Raw genomic sequence first — 27,952 nt, 5'->3', positions numbered from 1 at the left:
CCCACATTTGTACTTCCCCCTCCTTCTCCTTCATAATGGCCTAGTTTGACCCCACTTTGCTTCCTTTTTGGACCACTGTAGGCATTCAATGTTCTTTCCTTCTGTCTTTCCTCACTTAAATCTGCTACCAGAATAATCTTCTTGAAGTGAAATTCTCTCTGTTGGTTTAAAAACATCAACAACAAAGTCCTCAGCCTTCAGCAGCATACCTTTGTCTAACAAACTAAGGATGGATTCCTCGTTGCAATGTTTGTGGCCTCCACAGCCCTACCTCCTCTTTTGACCTTCCTCACCGCTTCTCACCCCTGCCCAGCAAACTGAACTATTATGCCCCAGGCATTGCTCACACTATAACTTTCTTTCTCCAGTTTCCACTGCTGCCATCTCTCAGCATCTTTTCCATTACTCAAAAAAAATTCTTTGTCCAAATTCCTCCATAAAAGCTATTTCTGACTCCCAGGTCCAGATCTGAACTCACCCTCATTTGGCCGATTATACTTTTCTTACGGTCTTTACTGTATCCTAGCTTACATCATCATAGGTATTAATCTACTAGATTTTGAGGGGCAATGACTATGAAGTATCTGTCAAAAAGACATTAATAAAAGCTATTGTCTAGGATAAAAAAAGTGAAAAGCAAATTCTGCTATGCGACGGATAGGCCACATCTTTTTTTATTTGTTGGTGGATGCTCTTTATGGAAAAACACATAACCAAAATGAGAGACATTCAGAAGTGAGCATCCATAGTAGTAAAGGGATCTAAACCCATCTTACTTGTGTAGTGATTGAAAACATTTGAAATATTTAGACAAAGAAAAGAAATCCGAGGGGGAACATAATTATTTTCCAACATTTCAAGGTGTGAATGGACTTCTTTTACAGGTTCCCAGGAATAGGATTATAATTAACATATGGTAGCTGCAAGAGGCAGATTTTTGTTCCATTGTAAAGAATAACTATTTTACAGTTAGTAATCTTAAAACCTTGGGAGTCACATGTGATTCTTCCCTTTTGTTCACTTGCATTAAATACAATAGCAAGTTCTATTGGTTCCACTTCTAAAATACATCTTTTTGTGTTCTCTTGTGGGGCACCCTTGTCCAAATACACCATAATCTGACATGGATTACAGAAGAGTCTCCTTACTGAACTCCCCACCTCTACCCGAGTCTCACGACAATCCATTCCCTGCACAGTAATTAGAGTGATCTTAAAATGTAAATCAAACCATATCTTTCACCTATGTAAAACTCTCCATTTCACTGAAGATTCCTATACCTTATCATGACTTAGAAAGCCCTTCATCATCTCAGCTTCATCTACTACTACTTTCCCCCATTTCCCTACCCTCACTTCACCCACACTGGCCTTCATTCTGTCTCTCATCTACAAGCCTTTTTCTCATCGTAGGGCATTTGCGTGTGCTGTTCCCACTATTTGGATCCTTATCTCCCAGATGGCCACATGTTCAAAAGTTCAGTGCTCAATGAAGTGTTCCAGCTCCCCCCATCCTATCTTACTGTCTTAGCACTTATCACTATTTGAAAGCACCTTGTTTGTTTGTTTGCTTGCTTCCTTGTTGTCAGCTTCTCCCATTAGAGCATAAACTAGGAAAGCAGGGACTTTGCTTTATTCACTGATTACTACTGCCTAAAAGTGTCTGGTTCTGATGAAGCCGGTTTATGAATGTTGTTGACTGACAATAATTCATGAGCTAGATATTTCGCAGATAGTGAAATTTAGGAATAGAAAGGTTAAATAACTTGCCCGATTAACAAGTAGTTGAGTTGGATTTGAAATCCAGGTTCCTCTGAGTGTGAAGTTATGCTCTACCAGGTTGTCCCAGAAGTCATATTTTGGGAAGCCCTGACATATAAACTAGAACTATGGCAGTCTGGCTTGCTGGTAGGGAGCTGTCTGAAGTTTTATAACTCAGGTGCAAGGTCATTTTCATGTTTCAGAAACTCTTTAAGAATACAAAGGGGCATTATTATGATTCCAATATGTAAGAATTTATAGTTATAAAACAAAGAATATACATATTTAAGAAAAATATTACAAGTCAGGAGAATACTTCGTTTTTATAAAGCAAATTTTCAGTGCATTTACAAATTGGTAAACATATTCCTATACATGGAAATAGCTATTATATTATCTATTATAGTTACATTTATATAACAGTTTTCAGTTTGTAAAGTGCTCAAGTACATTGGTTCAACTCATCTATCATCAAAAGTATTTCACTCTCTTCCATATTTGTACATTGGACACAAAAGGTAGTTAAAACAGCAAAAGTATTTACTAAATTAGCACTTACCTGGCTGGGAGTAGAGAGCATTTATTAGTGATAGACATTGTGGTAAACTCTATGATGTGGACATAATTCTTAGTCCCATTTTACAGATGCAAACATGAAGTTAGCAAGGTTAGACAGCTTGCTAGGTCACACAGGCAGGTGTGAACCCCTTCTAGACTGACATGTTAGCAGGCATTTGTGATGCTCTACTATCACAAATAGGTTTAAATAAACATTGTTTTATACCTTTAAGGTACAAAATATTGATCAAGATGTTAATGCCCTTGGTCAGTTACTGTTCCTCAGTTTATTCATTTATATAAAATACAGTAGCACGTGTTAGAAGTACTTCGAGAAGAAGCATCCAAGGATTACTCCCATGTTACTTCACTTAAAAAAGAGTTTTGTTCCATGTGTTTCATAATCTTCAAATGATTTAGGGGGATTAATATTGGGTACTTTGTTGGAAACATCATTTTTTCCACATGGAAATTCTGTAAAATATCTTTTACAAATGGTTTGAATAATGAACATCAGTCTTCAAGCCAATTGTTTCCCCCCCAAATTCGAACGTGTATAAATCATTAATTCTTTGAGAAGAGTAATTCAATCTCTATTAAAACAAACATGTCTATTTTCACCTATCTAGATGTTATGGCTGATTGTATAAAGAGCTTGACATAATACATCCCTGTAGTTATGGTTTTAAAGTAATAATGGAAATATAAAAACTCCATTATTAATTAACTAATTAATTAATTTATGGCTGCGCTGCGTGGCACGTGGGATCTTAGTTCTCCGACCAGGGATCGAACCCGTGCCCCCTGTAGTGGAAGCGCACAGTTTTAACCACTGGACCACCAGGGAAGTCCCTCCATTATTACTTTAAAAAAATTAAATATGAATGAGTCAGAAGATAGGGCAAAATCTTATAAAGGTTTTCACTTATTTATTAATTGAACTATTTATAATGAACCATCATTATCTGAAAGGCATTATTCTAGTTGTTAGGGAAATGCAGTCTGTCAAACCATATTTCCTGCCCTCAATGAATTTCTAGTACATTAGGGGTAGATGTAACATGTATAGAAATCACAAAGAAGAATAAAACTAAGTTCCTTATCTGTTACAAATTTCTAGAGCCTGACACTGTGCCTAGAGCATGGTGGGTACTCAGTGAATATTTATTGTGTGAACAAAATACCTGGGTGAATACAAAGAAATGAGTGAATATCCTATTCTTGTCATTGGCTGCATAATATCCTATTGTGTGCCTATATTCTAATTTATTTAACCCCATTGTTGGTTATTTATGTTGTTTCCAGTCATTTTGCTCACGAGGAAGAATAAGGTAAACACCTAAAGGTAGAATTTCTGGGTATTCTAATTTTGACAGATACTGCCCTCTGTAGAGGCTGTTCAATTTATATGCCACAAGCAATGTAGGAGAGTATCTTTTCTCCTTGATAATGTGCTATGTTATCAAATTCTTACATATTTGCAAATCTTATAAATAAACGTATTGTTATCGTTTTAATGTGTGTTTCTCTTCTTATGAGTGAGGGAAAACAAAACCTTTCCATATGATTGATTCATTGGTATTTTCTGTGAACTGTCACTTTTTATGTTTTGCTCACTTTTCCTGAAGGCTTTGTTTTTCTCAATAGTTTCGATAGCCCTTTATTTCTTAAGAAAATGAGCTCTTTGCCTATAAGTAGCCAATATTTTTTCTCAGTTTTTCATTTGTCATTTCAGTTTTTTTTGGCATGCAGGAATTTCTTTTCTTCTTTTTTTATAAACATTTATTCATTTATTTTTGGCTGCATTGGGTTGCTGCACGCTGGCTTTCTCTAGTTGCGGCGAGCAGGGTCTACTCTTCGTTGTGGTGCATGGGCTTCTCATTGCAGTGGCTTCTCTTGTTTTGGAGCGCGGGCTCTAGGGCGCATGGGCTTCAGTAGTTGTAACACGGGGGCTCAGTAGTTGTGGCTTGCGCGCTGTAGAGCAGAGGCTCAGTAGTTGTGGCGCACGGGCTTAGTTGCTCCACGGCATGTGGGATCTTCCCGAACCAGGGCTCAAACCCGTGTCCCCTGCATTGGCAGGCGGATTCTTAACCACTGCACCACCAGGGAAGCCCAGAAATGTATTGTCCTTTAGGCATTTTAGGTTTTCTTTCATCTTCAGAATGGCCTTGATCAGTATAAGATGCTGTTTCTTAATTCCCATTGAGAATTTTCATGTTTTTAGTTTCTCTGTCTGTTTGTGTTTTTGGTGTGACTGTTTACAATTTTGAGTTATCTGGAATATATTTAGTTGTAAGGTATAAGATATGGAATTAACTTAATTTTTTCCAGATGACTAGTCACGTGTGCCAGTACTAGTTCTTGCACAACCATAACATTATATATTCTTTTCTTTTAATTGAGGTAAAATTGATATAGAACAATATATTAGTTTCAAGTATGCAACATAATAATTTGATATTTGTGTACACTACAAAGTGATCATCACAATAAGTATAGTTTCTATCCGTCACCATGCAGTCGACCCCCTTCACTCTTTTCATCCACCTCCTAACCCCCTTCTCCTCTGATAACCACTGATCTGTTCTCTGTATCCATGAGTTTTGTTTTGATTTGTTTGTTCATTTGTTTCGATTTTTAGATTCCATGTATAAGTGAAATCATGTGGTATTTGTCTTTCTCTGTCTGATTTATTTCATTTAGCATAATAACCTCAAGATCCATCCATGTTGTTCCAGATGGCAAGATTTCCTTCTTTTTTATGGCTGAGTAGTATTCCATTGTATGTGTGTATATATGTTTTATGTATATATAAAACATATCTTCTTTATCCATTCATCAATTAATGAACACTTAGGTTGTTTCCATATCTTGGCTATTGTAAATAATGCTGCACTGAACATGGGGGTGTATATATCTTTTGGGGTTAGTGCCTTCGTTTTCTTTGGATAAATACCCAGAAGTGGAATAAGTGGATTATATGGTAGCTCTATTTTTAATTTTTAAGAAACCTCCATACTGTTTTTCATAGTGGCTGCACCGATTTATATACCCACCAACAGTGCAAAAGGATTCCCTTTTCTCCACATCCTGTTTAACACTTGTAATACAATTATTTTATTTATTCAATTTAGGGGTTAATTAAGTATAGTTTGAGTACCAAACAAGAAAGGTACATTTTGTGTTTTTAGTGTTCTTTGTATTTAAGAACACTAGTGTTTCAGTACAGATTTATCCTGGATATTTTGACATGATTCAGAAAAGGTACTACTCTCTGCCCACCCCATTATACCTTCCTTGTGCACCAGCTGTCCTTGCTCTTGGGGACCTGTACAGGAGTGCCTGACAATAAATGAAGCGTTATAATTACTGCTCACACTTTCTGTTGCCTTTTCCCCCTACCTGTCAGTTTATCTATCTAAGCATTTTTTTCCATGGCACTTACCACTGCAGTATGTGTGTTCTCAGAGATTTTTGGTCTGGCAGTTACCACCAGTAATTTTGTCTGATTTTAAAATTTCACACTATATGCAAGACTTAATGAATAATAATTAGAAATCGATTTCAATTACATCTTAAAATCACTGCAAAGTCTTGTCTTATCTAGAGAATTTTCAGGATTTGTAAGCCTAATTAGTTGGTTAGCCCAGTAATCACAATACCTGTGAATAAAGATAGCGCATTTTAGAGAACTATCGCTGCGCAGAGCTCTATAAAAGGTGACTGCATTAATAACAACCCATCCTCTCTTTTATTAGTTTTTAAAGAACTCCATATGCTTATTCTCTGGCAAAATACCCTTAACAAGATAGTATCTTAGCTTCAGTCCAACTTAGGAGTGAAACAGGAACATTTATTTTTTAAACATCTTGAACTTTAATGTGACCACTAAAACACAGAAGTTGGAGTTAATGCTACGTGCCCTGAGAATAACTGACTATTGGTAAATTCATTAGTTTTTCCTTATTGGGGGTGGGGAGGTGGGATAACCATTAACCCCAAGAATTCGTCCAAGTTCACATTGCAATATACTATTTATATCAGAATTTTTTCTAGCTAAATAAAAGGAAGCTAAGTTTGAATCAAATTTTTGGTTGCATTTGAAAAATATTATTCTAGTTATTAATGGTCTTGTAAGTGAGATCATGAATTAATTCCTTTCTTTTCCTAGTCACAATCTTCTGCTTTAATTTTTAAACAATATATAGAAAGCTAAATTAGCGCTGTCAACTTTTTAATTTTTTTATTTAATTTTTTATTTTTAGCTGTGTTGGGTCTTCGTTTCTGTGCGAGGGCTTTCTCTAGTTGTGGCAAGCGGGGGCCACTATTCATCGCGGTGCACGGGCCTCTCACTATCACGGCCTCTCTTGCTGTGGAGCACAGGTTCCAGACGTGCAGGCTCAGTAGTTGTGGCTCACGGGTCTAGTTGCTCCATGGCATGTGGGATCCTCCCAGACCAGGGCTCGAACCCGTGTCCCCTGCATTAGCAGGCAGATTCTCAACCACTGTGCCACCAGGGAAGCCCAACACTGTCAACTTTGCTTTCAAATTAATCTTTATAATATTTTGACAGTACAGAGAATCTATTTCAGGCTATGTCTTTAATGGTATTAATATTTTTACAATTGCTTGAAAAAGTTTCGTCATTATCTACACAGCTGACTTATTTTAACTCAAATCCTTTCCCCAGTTGCATAGTTAATTTTCTTTTATTGGCTAGAAATTGTGATTTAGCCTTTGACTAGAGTTTACCTTTGGACATGAGAAAGTAGGGTTTACTTTAGCCAGTTAATTTATATCGTTAAATCTGTGCTAAGACAAGAGACTAGAAAATACCACCTAGAGTGGTACAGTTTGGGAGACCAAAAAAACCCTTTCAATAAAGTTTGGGATGGTGGAGTCTTCTCATTCTGGCTTGTCCCTGCTGCTGGCCGTAGTGGAATAGTGGCAGCAGCTCATAGATGCATGAGGTAGGGGTGCAGGGGTGAGACTTCCCTGACCACACTGATAGGAGGGCTGCACTGCTAGGAATAACAGAGGTGCTACCATTGGATTCCATTCCCACTGATATCATTAGAAGAATACTCCTTGAGCACGTCTTTGTGTAAGTGATGTTCATAGCAACAAATGCTCACTTGATGGTTAGTTGTATCTAACGTACCTGGTTCCTAAAGGGGAGGTAAGTCCACCCCCCCAACTTTGTTTAAACATGAGCGGAAACTTTGTTGTAATAAGTTTTGAGCGACTTTCAGTTTTACAATTTTCGTTATTTTCTGTTGCTTAAAAAATAACATGTAAGAAGTATTGTCTTCTGTTTGACTTTTGAATGTTTAGAGCAAACCCAGTTTATAAGCGAAACAGCCATAAAAGGATGAAAGTCTTGCTGGGATTTGATCATGGTGCAGGATTAAGTATTTATAAAAATATGTGCAGCCTGGCCTTTTCAAGGCTGTCGGTCCTTCAGATGGGACAGGAGTGCAGTTGCTTCGCTGTGTGTGATGGACAGGAACAGAGACATTGTATGCTTTGGAAAGGGAAATTCATAATGAATATTAGGAAAACATTCACTACGGAAATTTGGGCAGTGGTGCAGTTGATCGTTAGGGCTGCCTTAGAGCTGTTATTATTTCCTTAACACTTCAGCTTGAGCCCTTGTTTAAATTGGGAACTTTTTGTGTTGGTAGCTAAAATTATCTGTTTTCAGAGAAGTTTTTAAGTATCTCTGAGCTTCAGAGAATTTTCACCAGCAGAAATAGTACTGCCCACTGTTGTTGTTTTCCTTGGGATTAGGACTTCAACATATATTTTTGGGAGGCATAATTCAATCCATAATAACATTATAGATGTTTACTAGAATATGGCCAATATGCTTATTTAATCCTATTAAACACACACAGTAGGCCTTCTCAGTTTAAGGACTTAACATCTTTCTTTAGCTCAAGGTGACTAATTGTCCTCTATATTTTCTTAATCATTTCTTCCTTTTCATTGTCTCTGATATTTTTTCTAGAGCTAACATTTATTAGTTATTTGACTTCCTGGATGACCCTCCCTATTTCATATTCTCTGTTTTATTTTCCCTTTGACTCTTTAAAATTAATTAATTAATTAATTTTGGGGCTGCGTTGGGTCCTCATTGCTGCGCATGGGCTTTCTCTAGTTGCAGCGAGTGGGATCTTCTCTTCATTGCTGTGCGCGGGCTTCTCATTGCGGTGGCTTCTCTTTGTTGCGGAGCGTGGGCTCTAGGCACGCGGACTTCAGTAGTTGTGGCGCGGGCTCAGTAGTTGTGGCTCACCGGCTCTGGAGCACAGGCCCATCAGCTGTGGCACGCGGACTTAGTTGCTCTGTGGCATGTGGGATCCTCCCAGACCAGGGCTCGAACCCCAGTCCCCTGCATTTGCAGGCGGACTCTTTACCACTGCACCACCAGGCAAGTCCCCCCTTTGACTCTTTTATGCTCTACAAGATTCCTTAACTTTCCCAGATTATCAGCTTGGTCCTTATTCCTATTTTTTTCTTTTACAGCCAATTTTGAAATGTTTATTTGAGCAATCATATTTTAATTTCCAAGATTTCTTTTTTTTTTTTTCCCCTAATGTTTTGGAGGCACTATATGCTCACATTTTCTGAGGACAATAATTAGAATTATTTAAATATTTTTTGCGCTTCCCTAAGTCATTTGTTTTCACTGGGGCCAGTTATTCTTAATGTTCTTGGTTTTCCCTGTGATCCTTGGCAGTGTGTCATAAAGATCTATGATGACTGGCGTGGGCTTCCACTGCAGTTTTGAGGCTCTGTTTCTCTACTAGCTTTCTCATGTAAATGACAGGGCTTACCCTGAGTTCTGGGTGAGGGGCTGCATAAATGATACACAGGCTTTCTTGGAGTGTGTGTGTGTGTGTGTGTGTGTGTGTGTGTGTGTGTGTGTGTGTGAAACGGAAGGCAAGCTGGGAATACTAACAAAGGTTAAAATAAGGAGGGCTCTCGTCAGGGCTTGGGATCTTTTGTATATTTTCTCTTCTTCTTTGAGCTGCCTTCTCTCTTCCCGCTGTGCTACTGCTTATTTGATGAGGACTTTGCAGTTTCTTCAAGCTCTGTTCTGCTTCTCTGTCAATTCTTAGCCCCTTCATTTGGCATTCTCTCCAGGCAGGTATTCGTGTTTGTTGAGAGAACATTTCTGCATGTCTTTAACTTTATCCTCTGGGTAAAACCCTCTGCTGCCAGCTGCTCTGTTTATGCTAGTCAGAGGGATGAAGGCCTTCACTTCCCAGATATTCAGATGCTATTCCTTCTTGAGTTGCCAGATGACTTTCCCATCCCCCGTGACCACTTTGTGTGTGTCTGGGAACCTAGGAAGGCCTGTTCTAATTCTAATGTCTTGTAGAGCAATTTCTTCTTTCTTCTTTCTCTGATGGACAAATCCCATCTTCATTCTGCTTGCAGAAATGCCTCAACATTTCTGTTTTCCTTACGGCAAGCACTCTTGTTTTTCAGTAGTGTGATATAAGTGTATTAAAATATAAATTTCAGTGGATCTTGGGAAGAAAGAAGGACATGTACTGTGTACTGTCTTCCAATGCAGATTTTTTTATACTTGTCAATTTTTTATTTCTTCTCTCAGATGTTTTACCACATGCAGTTTGGTGCATTTGTGCATGTTTGTGCACAAACACATACACGTGAATTATAGTAATAAATGGACTGGCAGGATTTTATCATGTGTCTTCTGGCTGCTTTTTAATTTTCCTTTGCATCTTGGAAGGTACAAATTTACGTGGTTGGTATACAGTGTTTTGCCATATTGGTGCTGTGTAAAGTGCACTTCAAACATTAACCATCAAGAAATCACATAAATTCTTGAATGTTTAATGAGCCCACTTTAATAATTGGTCTTAAGAATTGAGATACTTTCAAGTTTAAAACTTTTGCAGTTTTATAAAATAATTTGACAGAATTTGAAGGTTTGACATTTTCTTTTTTCCCCCAATTTTATTGAGATATAATTGACATATAATATTGTCATTGATATATGTATATATTGTGAAATGATTACTACAATAAATTTAGTTAACAATCACCATCTCACATAGTTACAATTTTTTTCCTGTGATGAGAACATTTAAGATCTATTCTCTTAGTAACTTTCAAATATATAATACACTATGGCTAACTATATGCTTTACATTACATCCCAGAATTTATTTATTTTTTTCTTTTTTATTTGTTCTATCTTTATAAAATTATTTTGATAGCATGCAAGTAGCTTTAGTCAAATAAAGAGGAAAATATTTTAAATCTTTCTTTTTCAGCAAAGAATCGTGGAATTGCCATTCCAGTGGATTTGGACGGCCAAGTTAATACTCTTTTTATGAAGAGTCATTCCAATATGGTGCAGAGAGCGGCCATGGGTTGGAGACTATCAGCTCGTTCTGGACCACGCTTTAAGGAAGCTCTTGGAGGGCCTTCTTGGGATTATAGAAATATTATTGAAAAGTTACAGGTACAATAAGAGCATGAAATGGCATTAATATTTTCTAAATTATAATTTTTAATATATGTAGTCACATAACTAAAATATGGTTAAAAATATCAAATTCTAGTTGGGGACCAGGCTTTACTTTACAATGTCCTACGAACACCACCCTTTTACAAAGCATAGCTTCTAGCTAGAAGTTGTGGTGAGCTGTTTTTGGTGAGTATGTATTATTTAATGTGCTCTGATAGTAGAGTAATGGGTCTTAATAACTTCAATACGTTAGGTAAAATAATTTACTGTAAAGACTCACGTAATAAAGATTCACAACCTTGCTTCAATTCATCTCTAAGTATCCTTTTATACTCCTTTGGTGAGAATGGTGTGAGCACCTTTACTCCCAAATTATTTGCATAGTATCCCACTCCTGTTTTTGGCCTGGACATTCTGGGACACTGAGTAAAGAGAGACATTGTATTAGTCTGCTTGGACTGCCATCACAAAATACCACAGACTGGGTGGTTTAACCAACAGAAATTTATTTTCTCACAGTTCTGGAGCTAGAAATTCAAGATCAAGGTGTTAGCAGGTTGTTTTCTTCTGAGGCCTCTCTCCTTGGCTTGCGGATGGCCTACTTGTCACTGTGTCCTCATATGGTCTTTCCTCTGTGCACATACACATCTGTGCCCTAATCTCTTCTTATAAGGACACCGGGCATTTTGGACTAGAGGCCATTCATATGAATTCATTTTAACTGAATTACACCTTTAAAGGCCCTAACTCCAAATATAGTCACATTGAAGTACCAGGGTTAGGGCTTTATCATATGAGTTTTGAGAGGGACACAGTTCAGCCCATAACAGATATCTTCCCTCTCACATAATTAGTGGAAGATTTCATGGGATGATCCGGGGTATGGCTTGAGGAAAGTTCTTGGCGTGAAGAATGATCAAGACATGAACTGGAATAAATATTGTAAGAGGTAATGAGTAGATTAAACGGTGAAGGTTCAGAGTTTTGATAGATGAGCATTATACGTGATTATAAAGACAAGTTAGGGACTTCCCTGGTGGTCCAGTGGTTAAGATTCCGTGCTTCCACTGCAGAGGCCACAGGGGCACAGGTTTGATTCCTGGTCGGGGAACTAAGGTCCTGCATGCCACGTGGCAAAGCCGAAGGGGAAAAAAAACCCCAAAAAACAAGTTAGACTCAGTCTGAAAACTTGAAGGTTATAAGTCATTAAATGTTTTGAGGAAAATGTCATTATAAGTGAGTAAGCAGTTATGGGTTTGTGGGATAGAAATATCAGGAAGAGACTAGAGGAAGGCATATTAATAAGAAATTCCTAAAAATATCAGCCGGGTGGTGGTATCAATGAACTGAAAAAATAGGTGTTATACACAATAATGAAGGCAGGGTGAACAGACCTGGGGGTTCTTGGATGGAGACAGAGAGGGGACATGAGGGGTGTTTAAGAGGCACTGATGATTGGAGACTAGGTGATGTTACAGACTCTTCATTGTAAGAGGGAAGGAGAGGATCCAGTAAAAGGATGTTGGCTGTGATCATTGAACATACAGTGAATTAGGTTTATAGGCTGCGGAATGTATTGGAAGGTAAGTCTATATTTGGAGATAATAGTTGGAGTGAGGATAGTGGTTGGTATTGCTGAAATAGAGAGTATAGTGATAGGAAAAACAAGGAACATTTTGTGAGCTGCCAGAAGTGGCAGAATGGCCAAATAAATGAGGAAAAAAAGACACCGTCAGAAAGGAGGGAAGTCAGGTTCATGAGAGCCAGAGGGGTAGATATTTCAGGGGAGAAATAAAGAGGGCGTGCTTTAAACTTCTTTTAGCACAGTCATTGGCATTCACTGGATAAATATATATTTGATGAAAACTCCGTTCCAGCCACTGTGTTAAGTACTGGAGATAGAACCATGAGGTCTGTGCCCTCATAGAAAATGCATTCTGATGCATTAAGTAAATGATATGATGTTAGAGAATTAAAACTGCTATGAATAAAATAAATCAGTATAACAATATGATGGAGAATCTCTGGGAGAGTGATCCTGCAGTGAGGGAGCTCCTCTCTGTTAAGGAGACAGTGAGTTGAGACCCAAATAATGAAGAGGAATAATCTGTTCAAAGGTAGGAGGATAGAGAGCTTTATGGGGAGGGAAGAGTAAATGCAGAGATGGTAAGGCAGGAACGAGGATGTCGGTTTGAAGAACCAAGAGAAGCCCATTGGGGCAGGAGTGAGCAAAGGAAGAGAGTATTATGAAATAAGGAGCCAATTCATGTAGAGACTTCCATGGTAAAGCATTTGGATTTATTCTAAATGTGATGGAAAATCATTGGAGATTTTTAGCAGAGTATAGGCATGACTTGGTTTACCTTTTAAAAAACACTGTGGATTTTGAATGGTGAATGGATTGTAGGGTTCAGACATGGAAGCAGTGAGTCTCGTTAGGTAGTTATTGTATTAATTCAGGCAAAAGGTGTTGGTGGCTTGGCTTAAGGGGATAGCAGTAGCAATGAAGATAAGTAGATGAACTTTGGATATAGTTGGTCCCCTAGGGCCAGTGGGACTTGGTGGATGGATGGATGAGATGTGGGATGTTGGAAAGAGAAATCAAGGATGAGCCTGGGTATGATATGATTGGATCATTTGCTAAGATAGGGAAGAATGGGAGAGTTGGAATCAGGCGTTCTGTATGGAGAATTTTAAGTGTTGGATGTCTGTGTCAGTATCTCTGTGAGTGTATCAAATAGGCTGCTGGTTATATGAGTCTGAAGTGGTTTGGAAAGATGTCCACACAGGAAATATAAATGTGGGGATTTTCAGCATTCGTATGATATTAAAACCATGGAATTGCGTGAGATTCCTCGCGAGAAACTGTAGATATAGAAGAAAAAGGACCAGGAGCTACCAGGAGCTGGTAAAGGAGTGGTCAGGACATAGGTCGAAGATAAGGTGAGTGCAATATTACAGAAGCCAAGCACAGAAAGTGTTTGACAGAGTAGGGACAAGTGTGTAAAATGCTTAGCAGTGGTTGGGTGACTTGAGGTCAGAAAAGGAACCACTAGGTCTGGCAACAGGGTGATGATTGAAGCTAACTGGTACTCAATAATTACTAACATTTATTCAGGAATACTAAGTGGTCAATACGTGTTAGAGCCTGCTTTTTTTTTAACCATTTTAAAAAATTGAAGTGTAGTTAATTTACAATGTTGTGTTAGCTTCAGGTGTTCAACGATGATTCTTTTTCAGATTCTTTTCCATTATAGATTATTACAAGACATCGTAGAGGCTGTTTTATGTGTTTACTTTTAATCCCATGTAATTGCTAGTATCATTATCCTGCATTTTCACGTGGAGAAATAATGAATCAGAGATCACATAGTTGGCCCATGATCAAAATAAGAGATAAAGACAGAATTCACATCATAGAAGCCTGGGCACAATTTGTTTAGTAAATGAAAGGAAGAAGAGAGGTAATCTGAAAGATAGGTATGTGTTAGTGATGTTTTATTAAATATGGTCACATTGGATAAGCATATTCTTTTCCCACCTTTGTATAATATCTAGTTTCCCATTTATGTGATTTCTTCTCTAGTAGTCTCTCCTAGCCGTCATGAGGAATTTCTCAGAAAGCTTATTTAGAGTAATTGAAGTAGAAATGATCACTTTTGCTACAAAGAGAGGAAAGAGTTAAGCAAGTTAACCCCTGAGATCTAGCCATAAGAAATCAAGAGACTACCAGGAAGAAAATAACATAAAAACACATGTTGTGAGACTTCCCTGGTGGCACAGTGGTTAAGACTCTGTGCTCCCAATGCAGGGGGCCTGGGTTCAATACCTGGTCAGGGAACTAGATCCCATGTGCGTGCCGAAACTAAGAGTTCGCATGCCACAACTAAGGAGCCCGCCTGCCGCAACTAAGGAGCCCGCCTGCTGCAACTAAGACCTGGTGCAACCAATTAAAAAAAAAAAAGCATCTTGCTATAGCTGAGAGTAACAATAAGCAATTGGCAGTCAGTCTTCTGCTTAACAAAATATGCCACAGGTATGGGTGAATAAAGTATTGCTTTATGTGAGTTTTTTTGGTTTATTTTCTAACTTAGTTATCTTAAAAACAAAGAGGGGATGCTTTAATCATTAAAGAATGTTCAGTAAATTATCATTGCTTATAGTCCGTTTTAGAAACATGTCAGATGCTTTCAGCTATAATTAACACAATATTCAGCTAAAAGTGGCTTAAACAATAAAAAATATATCTTTCGCATAGCAAGGAATCTGGATTTGGGGCTCTTCCTGAGGTGTTTAGTTCAGTTGCTTGATAGGTCCAGGCCTTAACACTGTTGGTCTGTTGCCTTTCAGCTTAAGGCTGGTCTCCAAAGGTCATAAGAGGGCTGCCTCGTATTTTGGATTTTCACATTCTCGAGCTGTCTTGAGATAGCTACTATCTCAAGTATACTATAGTATCAAGTATACCTTAGATACTACTATCATAGGTAGTTCCTAAAGAATCTGCCCCGTCCTCCCCCACACTCAGCAGACTTCACCAGATGTCTTATTGGCCAGGACTATGTCACATAATCATTCCTAATCAATTACTGGCAGGGGAAATGGAATGACCATGACTGGCTTAAACTAATCAATCTTGTCTTTAGGCTGAGGGAGCTCATCTCCCTGAGAATGTTGTTACCTGACTGAGAAATTACATGGAGATTCTGTTAGCAAGGAAGAGGATGAGGAAAGGCTGTTGGCAGGTGACCAATAGTGTCTATCAAAAAATATAATTTGAAATACTATTAAGTGCCATTGAACCCTTGTACAGTACTACTGCTGGTTCAGATAATATGTCAAGGAATTTTCCCATTGGAAGAGATGGTTAGTTCCGGATGACCAATGACATATATGAAGTCTTTTTTAGCTGTTTGCTGAGCATACCCCAATTTGATGAATACCTGCATCGTCTCTATTGCAATCTTAAACACTGCAGTGCTTGTAACAGTGGCTTTACTGACTTTTCATCTTGTCTGTATATCCTTAGAAATCATATAGCTACCCACCCCTCCCTTATAGTATAAATGAGAAAGGAGACTCAAACAGCTTTCATACAGAAAACCAGCCTATACTTAAAGTACAGACATTTGGTACCATGGGAAGTAGGGTGCCTCTTCTCTGAAATTCCCACATCTCATTCCTGGTTAGTATTCTTAAGGTTGTCCTATCTTCAAAGGATGAAATCTGCGTTAGGTCTTTACATGGTTTCTCTTGTGCTTTATTCCTTAGGATGTAGTAGGGTCCTTGGAGCAACAGTTCAGCCCGATGATGCAGGCTGAATTCTCTGTGTTGGTTGATGTGCTGTACAGCCCAGAGCTACTGTTTCCTGAGGGGAGCGATGCAAGAATAAGATGCGGTGCTTTCATGTCCAAGTAAGTGCGTACAGCCTGAGATGCTGCAGGTGCTGCTACACTGAGCTGGCCTCTGACGTCCCTGGGTTTTACTCTGCTGATGCCTAATGACAGTTCGCAGAGCATGTAAAAGGTCTAAAATCCGTGCTAAAATATACCTCCAAAAAATTAGTCTGATTCAACAGAAATTCTGTTTTGGTGACGTTCAACTTATATTTATTAATATTTGCTGAAAATGAAATGTCATTATTGGGCACAAAATATCACATAAAAGAGTATCTTGGGGCTTCCCTGGTGGCGCAGTGGTTGAGGGTCTGCCTGCCGATGCAGGGTACACGGGTTCGTGCCCCGGTCCGGGAAGATCCCACATGCCGCGGAGCGGCTGGGCCCGTGAGCCATGGCCGCTGAGCCTGCGCGTCCGGAGCCTGTGCTCTGCAACAGGAGAGGCCACAACAGTGAGAGGCCCGCGTACTGCAAAAATCAAAAGCAAAAACAAAAACAAACAAACAAAAAGAGTATCTTGGTTCTGATTCCTTTCTATAACTGTATGGTATGAACTTTTAAAAGATTCCTGTTTAAAGTCACTGATTTTCATTAACAGAGAGAGGAAGGAAAGGGTAGTAGCATATATTGAGGCCTTCCTATGTGCATTGTTATCCTGTGTGTGTTATCTAACCTGCACAAGCGCTCTGCGAGGTTGAGCCTCATTTTAGAGATGAGAAAGCTGGGGCCCAGGCGTGCTTCGGGGAAGAGCTGTTAAGTCTCCACCCAGTAGCTCCCATGATGCCTTGATGATCCTCGCCTGCAGCTTTCTCATTTACATATTTCAGCACTTTTGTGGTATTGTCAGGTCTATTAGAGTAGATGTGTTAATCGTAGCATATTTTCATTTTAATGGTAAAGGAACAATTCTTAAGGAAATAAAAGCAGTTGTGAGAAAAAGTGTAAGTAGCTCCAGAAAGAAAAGACAGGTCTTAATGTTGAGGACCCCTTGGCTGAGTGATTTGCTCAAGTAATCACATGTAGACTCAAGATGGCCAGTCAGAGGTGCTTGGTCACCTTGGGGAGAGTATCTGGATGGAGAGTCAGAAGAGGCTTCCAACCCTCTTGACCATTATCCATCACAGCCTGTTCCTCTGCAGTTGAGGATACAACTGAAATGGTCTCAAAACCTCCTCTATTGACATACTGAGGGAGAAATTGAAGGTTGTGGAGACACAAGAAGTATGTTCTTTCTTTAACCGGTTAAAGCTGGGATTCGGGGAGAGAAAACAAGGTATGGGGTGCAAAGAACTGACTGCAGGGGTCATGCTGAAGAATAGGTGGGTTTCTATATTATGGCCAGAATCACGGATTCTTGGCTTTTGATCACTGTATCTTAAGGGGCCTGGGAAGAATGGGTTTGTCTGGACATTGGCCAGACTTCTAATAAGAATTTTTAAATGAGGAGGTCCAGAGTGTCTGCAAAAATGATGATGGTGGAAGCCATTGGGGAAAAAAATTAAGTAGAGATATTGCCTAGTATAAAAATAGGGTCTTTGACAAATATATTTAACCTCCCATGAATAGGTATCAATGTATAGAATATAGGTTAAAAAGTGGGTAATAAGCCTGAGAATTTTAACTCCAGTATATTCATATGATACTATAGCTATATCCCAGAGACTTGATAGTTTAGACAAGTGATTGGCAAACTCTGGCTCACAGGTCATTGATCATTTTTGCAAATAAAGTTTTGTTGAAACACAGCCACACACATTTATTTACATATTGTCATCTATGGCTGCTTTCATACTATTGTACAAGAACCCACTAGTTGCCTAGTCTGCATGGCCTACAGAGCCTAAACTATTAATATTTACTGTTTGGCCCTTTAGAACAAGAGTTTGCTGATTGAGTGTCAAGAATTAGAGTGTCAATACAGTAGCTACTAACTATCCATGGCTACTTAAATGAACGTTTAAATTAATTACAATAAAAATAAAATATTTAGTTCCTCAGTTACATTTGCCACATTTTAAGTACGCAATAGCCATATGTAGCTAGTGGCCAACAACTAAGGCAGCACAGATACAGGATATTTTAATTATCACAGCAAAAGTTCTGTTGGACAGCACTCATCTAGAACTTAAAGATATAGGTCTATAAGAAGGTAATATAAAGTAACTCAGAATATCAAGAAAATATTGACCTGTGCTGAAGATGAAGCAAATCTGTTGCAATATTAGGTAAATTCAAAGGACAGAAGCAGAGTGATATGATAATGGGAATATATCACAGGTCCTACACCCAGGTGGAGGAAGAGGGTGTCACACATAGTGTAGTGGTTAGAGAAAAGAGTTTTGTTCTGTTCTATGTGTGTGATTGTAGTATGGCCAGAGGCCCAGGGATATCTGTTTACTTACTCCTTCCTTAATTCTGGGAAGAACCAAGAGTTTTATTTGCAAAGATATCTATTAAAATTAGAGTCCAGCTTCATTAATTGCTGTAGACCTTAAGTGGGCCTCCTGACTTCCTCAAATGAATTTAATTCCTGGAACTTGTTGAGTCAGATGGGTCTGCAGGAGAATGCGAGGGCTAAACCCCAGGAAAGGACCAGATTTCACATAGAGTAAGAGAGAAGAGGAGAGGTCATTGTGGGTGTTAGCTTTTATGGCGGCCGCTTATAGTTCATTCATATCAGCACTCAGTCCCCTCTTATGAAGGAAGAAGCTCAGTGTTTCCCAAACTGTGGTATGTGACTTGTGGAGAAGAGGCAACTGTTAACTTTAAAAAATTGAAAGAATGCAGAATATCAGAGTGCATCTTATAAAGATAACTTTTGCGTTAGTTTTACAAATACACTCACATACATGTATTTGCATGGTGGGGTTCATAGAAAACAGTATTTGAAAGTCACCTGATCTAACTCAACCAAACATTATACGATAGACGAATACCTGTATAAATCCCGAGCAAGTGTTCATTCATTCCCACTCATATTTTCAGATGGTTAGTGACTTAAATATTTTATCTAAAGAAAAGTTAAAGAAAATGGAAATAGCCTAAGAGAGAAAAAAAATCAAAAGAAATTTACAGTGTCCATCAAATGATTTTCATATCTTTAAAGACTATATCATGTGGGAAAAAAAGACTAAATAGCTGAAGTTTTAGAGAGGCAGAGTTTTTTTTTTTCTTGTCAGGAGAACTTTAGAACAATTATTGTGCCTGACCACATGGACATATAGCACCCTTCCCAGATGTAACATGTCTAAAAGGAAATCACTGTTCCTTCACAGTGTGAAATAGGTGTCATTTAAAAGTATCATATTCCATCTACTGACCCAACTCACCCATTTCAGGCATCTGTGATCTCCCTTCCCTCTCTTCTCCCACTTCCTGTATGTCATCGTTTGCCAGGTCTTGGCTATTTTGTTTCAATATTGCTTTTGGTATCCTTACCCCATCACATGCCCTGTTCATCTCTTGCTTGTTCTCACTCTTCTGTGCCCTTGGTTCCCACCTCCATCTGATGTATCTTTGTCACAGGTAGGCAGGGTCATACAAGTCCTTTAATACAGTGGTTCCCCATTTTCTACAGCGTAAATTCCAGACTCTTTAGCATGATATTCCCAGATCCTTCTTTTCAGACTGCACCTCTTACACTCTCCTTTTCCATGTCTTTAAGTGTCAGCTGGCAGTTGGAGTACTTATTTCCTGGGCGTGCCATCAGCTTTCCGCATCTGCCCTTTGTTCATTTCCTTTGCGAGGATGCCTTTTCTCTCCACTCTTCCCTGCCAGGTGAAATCTGTATAGTTAAGTGTTACCTTGTCACCGAAACCTTCTCTGATCAGCCCTAAGCAGCTCCCCCAACAGAATATAATTGTTTCTTTGTCCAGTTTATGGCATTTGCCACTGCCTCTGCTATAGCACTTACCGTGTCACGTAAGAGGCAGCTGTGTACAACCTAGTGTGTGTCAGGACTCTTCATCAGTGAACTGTCCTGTCTCCACAAAGTGGTGCTTCAGAATTTTGGCTCTGAAGTCAGATGGTCCTGGGGTCTATTTCCAGATCCCACCACTGAACAACTGTGTAACCAGAGGCAAGTTACTTTATCTCTTTGGGACTCTGTTTTCTCATGAGCAAAATTAGCCTGATAATAGAAACTATTACATTAGCTTGCTGTGAGGATGAATGGAGAAAATCCAGGGGAAGTCCTCATACTTCACCCTGAGAGCTGATAAGCACTCCTGGACATTATCTAGTGAAAGCTCACTTTTCCTCAGGGCTCTGGCCCTCAGGACTCCTGTTACGTCACTGAAATCAGATCAGTCCATTATATTCTACATCGTTTTGTTTTTCTAGGAGGACACATCTCACAGGGTCATTTTGAGAACCAGCTTTTTAACAACATGAGCTATACGTGCTAAGTTGTAAATTCGGGTTCTGAACGTCTTACTTGATTCTGAATTTTTGGAGAGTTATAGAACTGTGATCTGCAAACTTTTCTCTTGACAGAGCACCAGTGCAGCTGTCACCACTGTAAAGTTAATTAGAGTCTTTGCCCAAATTGTAGCAAAAATAGTAAATGGGTAGACTGTGTTGATGTTAACTTTTTTTTAAATTATTCTAATCACAAAAGCTGCCTGTTTCTACCAAGCCCTAGCAGTGAAAAATAGCAATTATTATTAATGGAAACTGGAAAGCAGCCCATTAATGCTAAGGTTCCAAAGTTGTGCACTGCTACTCTACTATACAGTTAATGTGATATAGTACGTAGAAAATAATATAGTATGACATAATATAATAAAATGTAATATACTGCAGATATTCATGTGCACTGGGATAAACTGACTATAAAACAAAGGTTTTATAATACAAAGCTTATAAGCTGAAGTATAATTTTAAAACTTCAACAACATGTATCTGGTTTGCTTTATACTCTCAAATAATAGTGTGATTTTTTTTCCTCTAGCATATGATGTTAGTATATAGCTTGAAGAGAAACCACTGTCCTATTAAAGTTTAATGTTTTCTTTTAAGGTTGATCAATCATACAAAGAAACTGATGGAGAAAGAAGAAAAATTGTGCATTAAAATTCTTCAAACTTTACGAGAAATGCTGGAGAAGAAAGACAGCTTTGTGGAAGAGGTATTTAAAATTTTTTCTTAGTATTTGAAAATAAAATAGAATTTCTAGAATATTATAATGAATGAATTACAATAGGCTATTATATAATTCCTTGCATTACGTATTAATAGTGTCGTGTACTTAGATGAATTAGATAATTTGAGTTTTTATGCTATTCAACTCTCATGTCTGCCTTGATTTGAGAAGGAACTAAGATTAGAATGGCCCAAGTATTTGGTTTATTTTTTATCATATTTTATCTTAATTAGGTATATTTTTCTCATATAACATCAACAGACCAAGTAAATTTTTTTAACAATGAGCAACTGAGATGCGTTATTAAGATTCGGTATAAAGTTCTTCTGCTGTGTATTGAAATGGTCTGTGCATTTTGGAATACGCTGATTTTTCATTGTAAATATATGTTCTTGTTATTTTCTATAATATTATGCCAAGTATTAGAAAATAATACTTTTTAAAAGCAACTGTAAGTTTCTATTCTTAACTGTATTAATGTAAGTATTGCACAGATGACTTTTCAGGGAATATCAACTTATAGGTAATAATTGTCAGTCTGTTATTAAAAATGACAGCTCAGTTGCTCATTAAGAGATAGCTAGCAGCGTGTTTAATACCCAAGGTGATACACTTAAATATAAAATATATATCTAGTGTAGGTTTTTTTAGCTAGCTACCTTTACCCTTTACTTTTATGCTAGGTATCAAACATAATTTGTACCATGCTCCTTAATAATTTTTTTGGTCTGTTTCTGTAAATACTGATCATCTGCTGTGTTTAAAATTGGAAGGATTTTATTTTTATTTATTCATTTATGTGTATGCTATCTAATTCCAAAAAGATTGTAGTGGTAGGGTTTTTTTAAAAAGTATTCTTGTAGAAAAGAAATACAGTGGAATCTTGGATATTAATAGAAGGGGCATAGCTTTAAAATACAGCATCTGAATCAGATGTTTCTTCAGTAATCAAAATGATTTCAGCTTTGTGTTAGTTCATTTAATCTATATTTGAGAAACATCAAAATACAGGTGAGGTGGTCAGTGCAGTTTTAGCAAATGTTTCTGTGACATAGGACTCGAGAAATAGGCTTAGAAGTTTGAGTATATGGTATCCTTTAAAAAAATGGTACATAGAGTTCCTTGGGACTTTTTGTTGTTTTTCTTTGGTTCCTCAAAATATTGCTGTAGATTGTTTGATTTTGGCTGACGTACTAGATCCTAAAGGTAGAAAAATGGGATCATATGAATTTTTGACACAAGAGTGAGGTTTATGATAACAGTAACTTGTGCTTATCAGGAGGTACATAATAAGCCTTCCAATTTTATATAATAGATTATTATTGAATTTCTCTAAAGGAAAATAGAGAAGAAATCAAGTAAAATTTTACTCTGACTAGTCAAGAGTATTTCAGCAAATCTCCCAGACCACCCTAAAATAGATCATGCTGGCAACTGTTTCTCCTTTCCATTCCCAGGCCTGTCACTAGTTCAGGCTTTCATTTCCTCTTGTCTAGAAAACTCCAATAGCCCAGCTCCCTGATACCTCCTGAAGGGAGGCAGGGCTGCTGTTTTCATAACTCCAAGGACACCATTCCCATCACGCATAATATGCATGGCACCCTTAGGACACGGTCCTCAGGGAAAAGATCAGACGAGAAAGGCTATTTGGGCTCATTCACTCAGCTCACACAAACTGTGAGCAACTATTAAGTGCCGGTTCTTGTGCCTGGGCACTGGGGAGAAGGTGACGAATGGCACAGCTTGCTAAGGGCCACCACGGGGTACATTTCACATGCTAGTGGACTCCGGTCACAATCTGCAGAGCTCACGAGAGCCTTTCAGGAACATTCAGGGGCTCTGCACTGCCTTGGTGTTCCAGGCTCTCCATGGTGCCCCCTATGCTTCCCCCAACCCTTCCTCATCCATTAGCCTCTAGAAATCTGTGCCACTCAGTGTGCCTGCACTGTCCCTCAGGCTTTCCCTGCACTGAGCCTTGCTACATCCGGAATCAAGATTGTTAAAATCCAAACAAGCCTCAATATCCCTAGTGTTACCTTTGTGAAGGAGCTAATGAGGAGTACTTATCAATTGTTTTTGCCAGAGGTGACTACTTTCTCAGTAGAATTAGCAAAATACTTTGTACCTCTCTTTTAAGACACTGTATCTGGGTGTTTTCGTTCAAGTTCCTTGTTTTATAGATGATGTCACTGAGACCAGAGAGGTTATGTGATTTGCTCAAGGTCACACGGCAGTGTCAGAACCAGAGCTTAAATTGGAACTCCTTCCTCTCTGCCTAATCTTATTTATTAGATCACAGCCAACTTTTATGAATGGTGTATATCACTATTAAGAAAGGTTAATATATTTTGTCCAGCATGTTTTGGGGTCCAGATTTTAAGTCATAGGCAGGCAGAACATAGCAGAATATAATACCCAAAATAGATAAAGGTTTAGAAAACCTCTAAGAAAATATTAAAGAATATGGAAGTGTAGTCATTAACTTAGAAAGAAAAACCTGAAAGAGACTTATACGTATCATTTCTTAATTTCCATGTTTACTAAAGACGGAGTAAGAAAAAATTTTTTAGCTGAAAGAATTCTACATCTTAGACAACTTTTTCATTCTAAATGTTTTAGAATGAGAAGCATTTCTACTACTGGAAGGAGAAGACTTTTTCCCCCCCAAGAAATTTTTTAAAAAAGCATATTAGATCCAGAATGATTCAAATACCTATGCTGGGAAAGAGACAGGCCTGGGCGATCTCTACATGTTGTCAGTTGGCCCGTCTTACACAGCTGGTGTTCCATTATCCGTGCCAGTGGAGGGGACCTAAAGGACTCGCCAGCCTGGGGGGAATGGGCTTGGGAAACAGATTCAGAAACTGGTCAAAGCTATTATTTTACAACTTATTGTGTATTCTCAGAAAAAAATTGTGAATATCAGTCCTGGGATAACAGGTGGTTGTGCTTTCATGATCACATTAGTTTCCTGTTTATCAGAAAGTTAGTGGTTTACAACCCACATGTTTATTATCTTACGGCTTTGGAGGTTGAAGTTTAAAATCAAGGTGTGATTGCGTTCTTTCTGGAGAAAATTCATTTCTTTGCCTTTTTTAGCTTCTAGAGGCCTCCTGTGCTCCTTGGCTCATGGCTTCTCCCTCCATCTTCAAAGCCAGCAGCAGTAGTATCTTCAACTCCCCCTCCTCCCGCTCGCTCTCTCTCTCTCTCTCTCACACACACACACACACACACACACACAGACTCAATTGTCACATCCCCTTCTCTTACTCTGACCCTCCTGCCTCCCTCTTATGAGGACACTTGTGATTACATAGGAACCACCTAGATAATTCAGTATAATCTCCCCATCGAAAGATCCTTAACTGAATCACATCTGCAAAATTCACTTGCTGTGTAAGGTAACATTCTCAGGTTCTGGTTGGTTAGGGCATAGACGTCTTTGGGGAGGGCCATTATCCAGTCTATCACAATGATCCTTTTACTGACACTGAGAAATGGCATGTAGAATGTAGATGGAGAGCTTACCTGTGGCTGATTAAAATGTAGGGCAGTTTACATGTGAATGAATATGACAAAAAATGCTTTGAATGTATAGCACTTTGCTATTTTCAAAGTATTTTAAAATATTTTGCTACCTTTCAACAGTTCTAGGAAGTATGTAGAGCAGGCAGTGTTATCTCCAGGTTTGTAATGTGGAGGGATTCAGAGAATTGAATTGCATTGTTACATATATTACCTAATACCTGGTTGTCTAACGCTTAATCAACTGGATTTCTTCTGTCTATGTATCGAAGCATTCCCAAGAGATATCTCAGAATTAAAACAGAAAACTCACACCAGGGTTTTTCACACAAGCTATCCAAATACTACATTTGAGACTTCACTTATTTAAATTTAAAATCTTACCTTAAAAGAAAATCTCCATTTTCATTTTTGTTTATTTGGTCTCTGATACTGGAAGTTGTGTGTGTGTGTGTCTGTGTATAGCTGGTGCAAATTTAAAATTAGAGCAATGAAGCAAATTTGCTTCATGGTTGAAACAGATGTCCTTAAAGCAATTTGTGACTTTGAGACCGAGTTTTCTGATTTTATTAGCCTTCTATGTATGATATATTAAGGAAAATCATTATGTAACTACGTTTTATCTGGTATTTCGTCTACCTTAAAAACATTTACAATTTGTAATCCCTTTGATTACAATTCCTAAATTAATTTTACTTAATTTTCTCCCTTGCTTTCGTGTTCCTTTGCACCAAAAGGATGAGAGAGAAGATGTGGCTGGCAATATCTTGAAGATTCCAAAGAATAGTATAAGTAAATGAAAATTGAATGTTCTATTAGGCATGCCTGTGTGAAATCCAGTGATCACCTCTGTACCGTTTGTTATAAGTTACAGTACTTATATTTATTGAAGGTTAAAACATGAAAATTGTATATTGAAAGTCCCGAAGGGGGAAAGTTAGCTAAGTTTTATAAAAATTTTATAAAGTTTTGTTTGTTTAGGCGATTCTGGTAGAAAAGCAAAAAGTTACAAAGGATATGTATAACTCTACCTTGGACGCTCAGTGTTCCTTTGAGATGGGTTCTGTTTGACAGGCTCCTTTAAGGTAACAACAGCAGGCATGTTTATTTGCATTTAAAAAAAATATGTACGTTGGAAAATGTGGGCGGGGAAAGAGAAGAGAAGGAATGTTTTTAAAATGGCTTTAAGGCAGTATGATTTCTAATGTTCTCCATCCTCAGCGCCATGTTGTTTTATTTCTGTGACTCTCTACCACAAAATAGAAAGACCTGTTAGGATGTGTGTGCTGCTCAACAGTGTGGCTTAATTATAGCATCACACCTTAGGTTTGTGTACTTTGAGGTATTTTAGGTCCAGCTCTGAGTAAGGGTTCACCTGAGGTGGTCAGGAGATAGAAGGAGCTGGGTGGATTGAATAGAGGTGGGCTGGTGGAAGGTGGAGCAGGAAATAGGAAGGACTGGGTTCAATGGATTGGTTTGGTTTTCAGGATTTTTTTTTTTTGGTCAATTTTCTTCACCTTACACTCTTCAGTATATAATTCTATTAAGATTTATAGAGCATTACAAACTATTCCCTCTCATAGAAAGGGAGAAACATTTAAATCATAAATAGTAAAGATGTCTATAAGATCTGATCCTGAATATATAAAATTCATAGTTTCTGTACTGTAGAATTGGAAAAGATAATGAGTACTGAAAATATTCACTGGTAGCCTGTGGAACTGGTGATTTACGGTCTCTTTTCTTACATTGCAGTCAAAGAAGTTGACCTATTTAGAATGCCAATCATAATTTTCCCTGTGAATATATTCCTGTCTACTCGTAAGTTACACTGACAATGCATGTAATCTACAGGACGACAAAGATGTTTAGTCAAGTTCAATATTCTTTAAATGTTCAGGTTTGAAGAGCCATATATCCTTGGAATATTATTGCAAAGGGATCTAGAAATCACCTCTACTCTCGTGTAGTTTTATGCTCTGGTGTTCATAAAGTAATGATTGCTATAGCATTTATTGGGAGCTTCCTGAAAATCAGATACTCTTCCTCTTTATATTATTTAATCTTTTTTATTTTTTATTTTTATTTTTTGCGGTATGCGGGACTCTCACTGTTGTAGCCTCTCCCGTTGCGGAGCACAGGCTCCGGACGCGCAGGCTCAGCGGCCATGACTCGCGGGCCCAGCCGCTCCGCGGCATGTGGGATCCTCCCGGACCGGGGCACGAATCCGTGTCCCCTGCATCGGCAGGCAGACTCTCAACCACTGTGCCACCAGGGAAGCCCTATATTATTTAATCTTTAATTCTTTGTCATAGGTAGTATTATATCTCTCTTTTACTGATGAAGAAACTGAGGTATAGAGTTTGAGGTCACACATCTAGTAGGTGAAGAGAGCTGGTATCCCACCCAAACATTTTGGCTCCTGAGGTCTTAACTCGCATGTTAGAGCCAAACAGATGATACGACTTTACAATAACAACTCTTCTGTTTTCTCAGATACTCAACTAAATAAAATGAAAAGTTCTTTACTTTTGTTCTTGATAAAATTTGTTTGCATGAGTACTGGAAAGCCTAAGCCATTTATTCAGTGAGCTGCTAAGGAAAGGCTTGAAGATTTTAGACTGAGCTGTTAGGGAACAACAAGATGCAAGAGCTGTGCAGATTTTTAAGATTTATTTTTACAGACCTACAGATCAATATCCGAGCTCCCCAAGACCCACCCTGTGATCGTGGTCTGAGTTGCTAGTAGCCTGAATATTATATATAAAAGTTCTAAGCAATGCTTTATAAGATGATAGATATGGTAGATAGCCCCTTGTGGAAATGCGGCATTCAGCAAACAGCATAGCATCTGTTTGAGAGCTGTGATCTTTATGAATGCCCAGGTGGGGTAGGTGATATTTACACGTTGAACAATGCAGGCGCACAGAGGCTTCTTGTTTTGAAAGTTGGTATGTGGACTGATATGGAATAAAGATCTTTAAGAAATGATGCCTTGAGTTATTTTTAAAATATCTTCCATCTTTTAACTCAAAAACTTACTGTCAGCTGAGTTAACTAGATTTTA

The 27,952-nt window shown here is 38.3% G+C and overlaps 1 protein-coding gene across 1 annotated transcript in view; it reads left to right on the top strand.

Annotated features, from left to right (window-relative positions):
* Positions 1 to 27,952, top strand: part of ITPR2 (inositol 1,4,5-trisphosphate receptor type 2) — a 547,001-nt gene that overhangs the window by 301,960 nt on the left and 217,089 nt on the right. The window contains exons 35-37 of the mRNA XM_007446283.1: positions 10,628 to 10,818; positions 16,093 to 16,235; positions 21,237 to 21,345. Of these exons, the coding sequence (XP_007446345.1) occupies positions 10,628 to 10,818; positions 16,093 to 16,235; positions 21,237 to 21,345 (443 nt within the window). The remainder of the gene's footprint in view (positions 1 to 10,627; positions 10,819 to 16,092; positions 16,236 to 21,236; positions 21,346 to 27,952) is intronic.

Source organism: Lipotes vexillifer, unplaced genomic scaffold, assembly GCF_000442215.2.
Source record: "Lipotes vexillifer unplaced genomic scaffold, Lipotes_vexillifer_v1.1 scaffold477, whole genome shotgun sequence".
NCBI lineage: Eukaryota > Metazoa > Chordata > Mammalia > Artiodactyla > Lipotidae > Lipotes > Lipotes vexillifer.
This window is presented reverse-complemented; position numbering and strand designations above follow the sequence as displayed.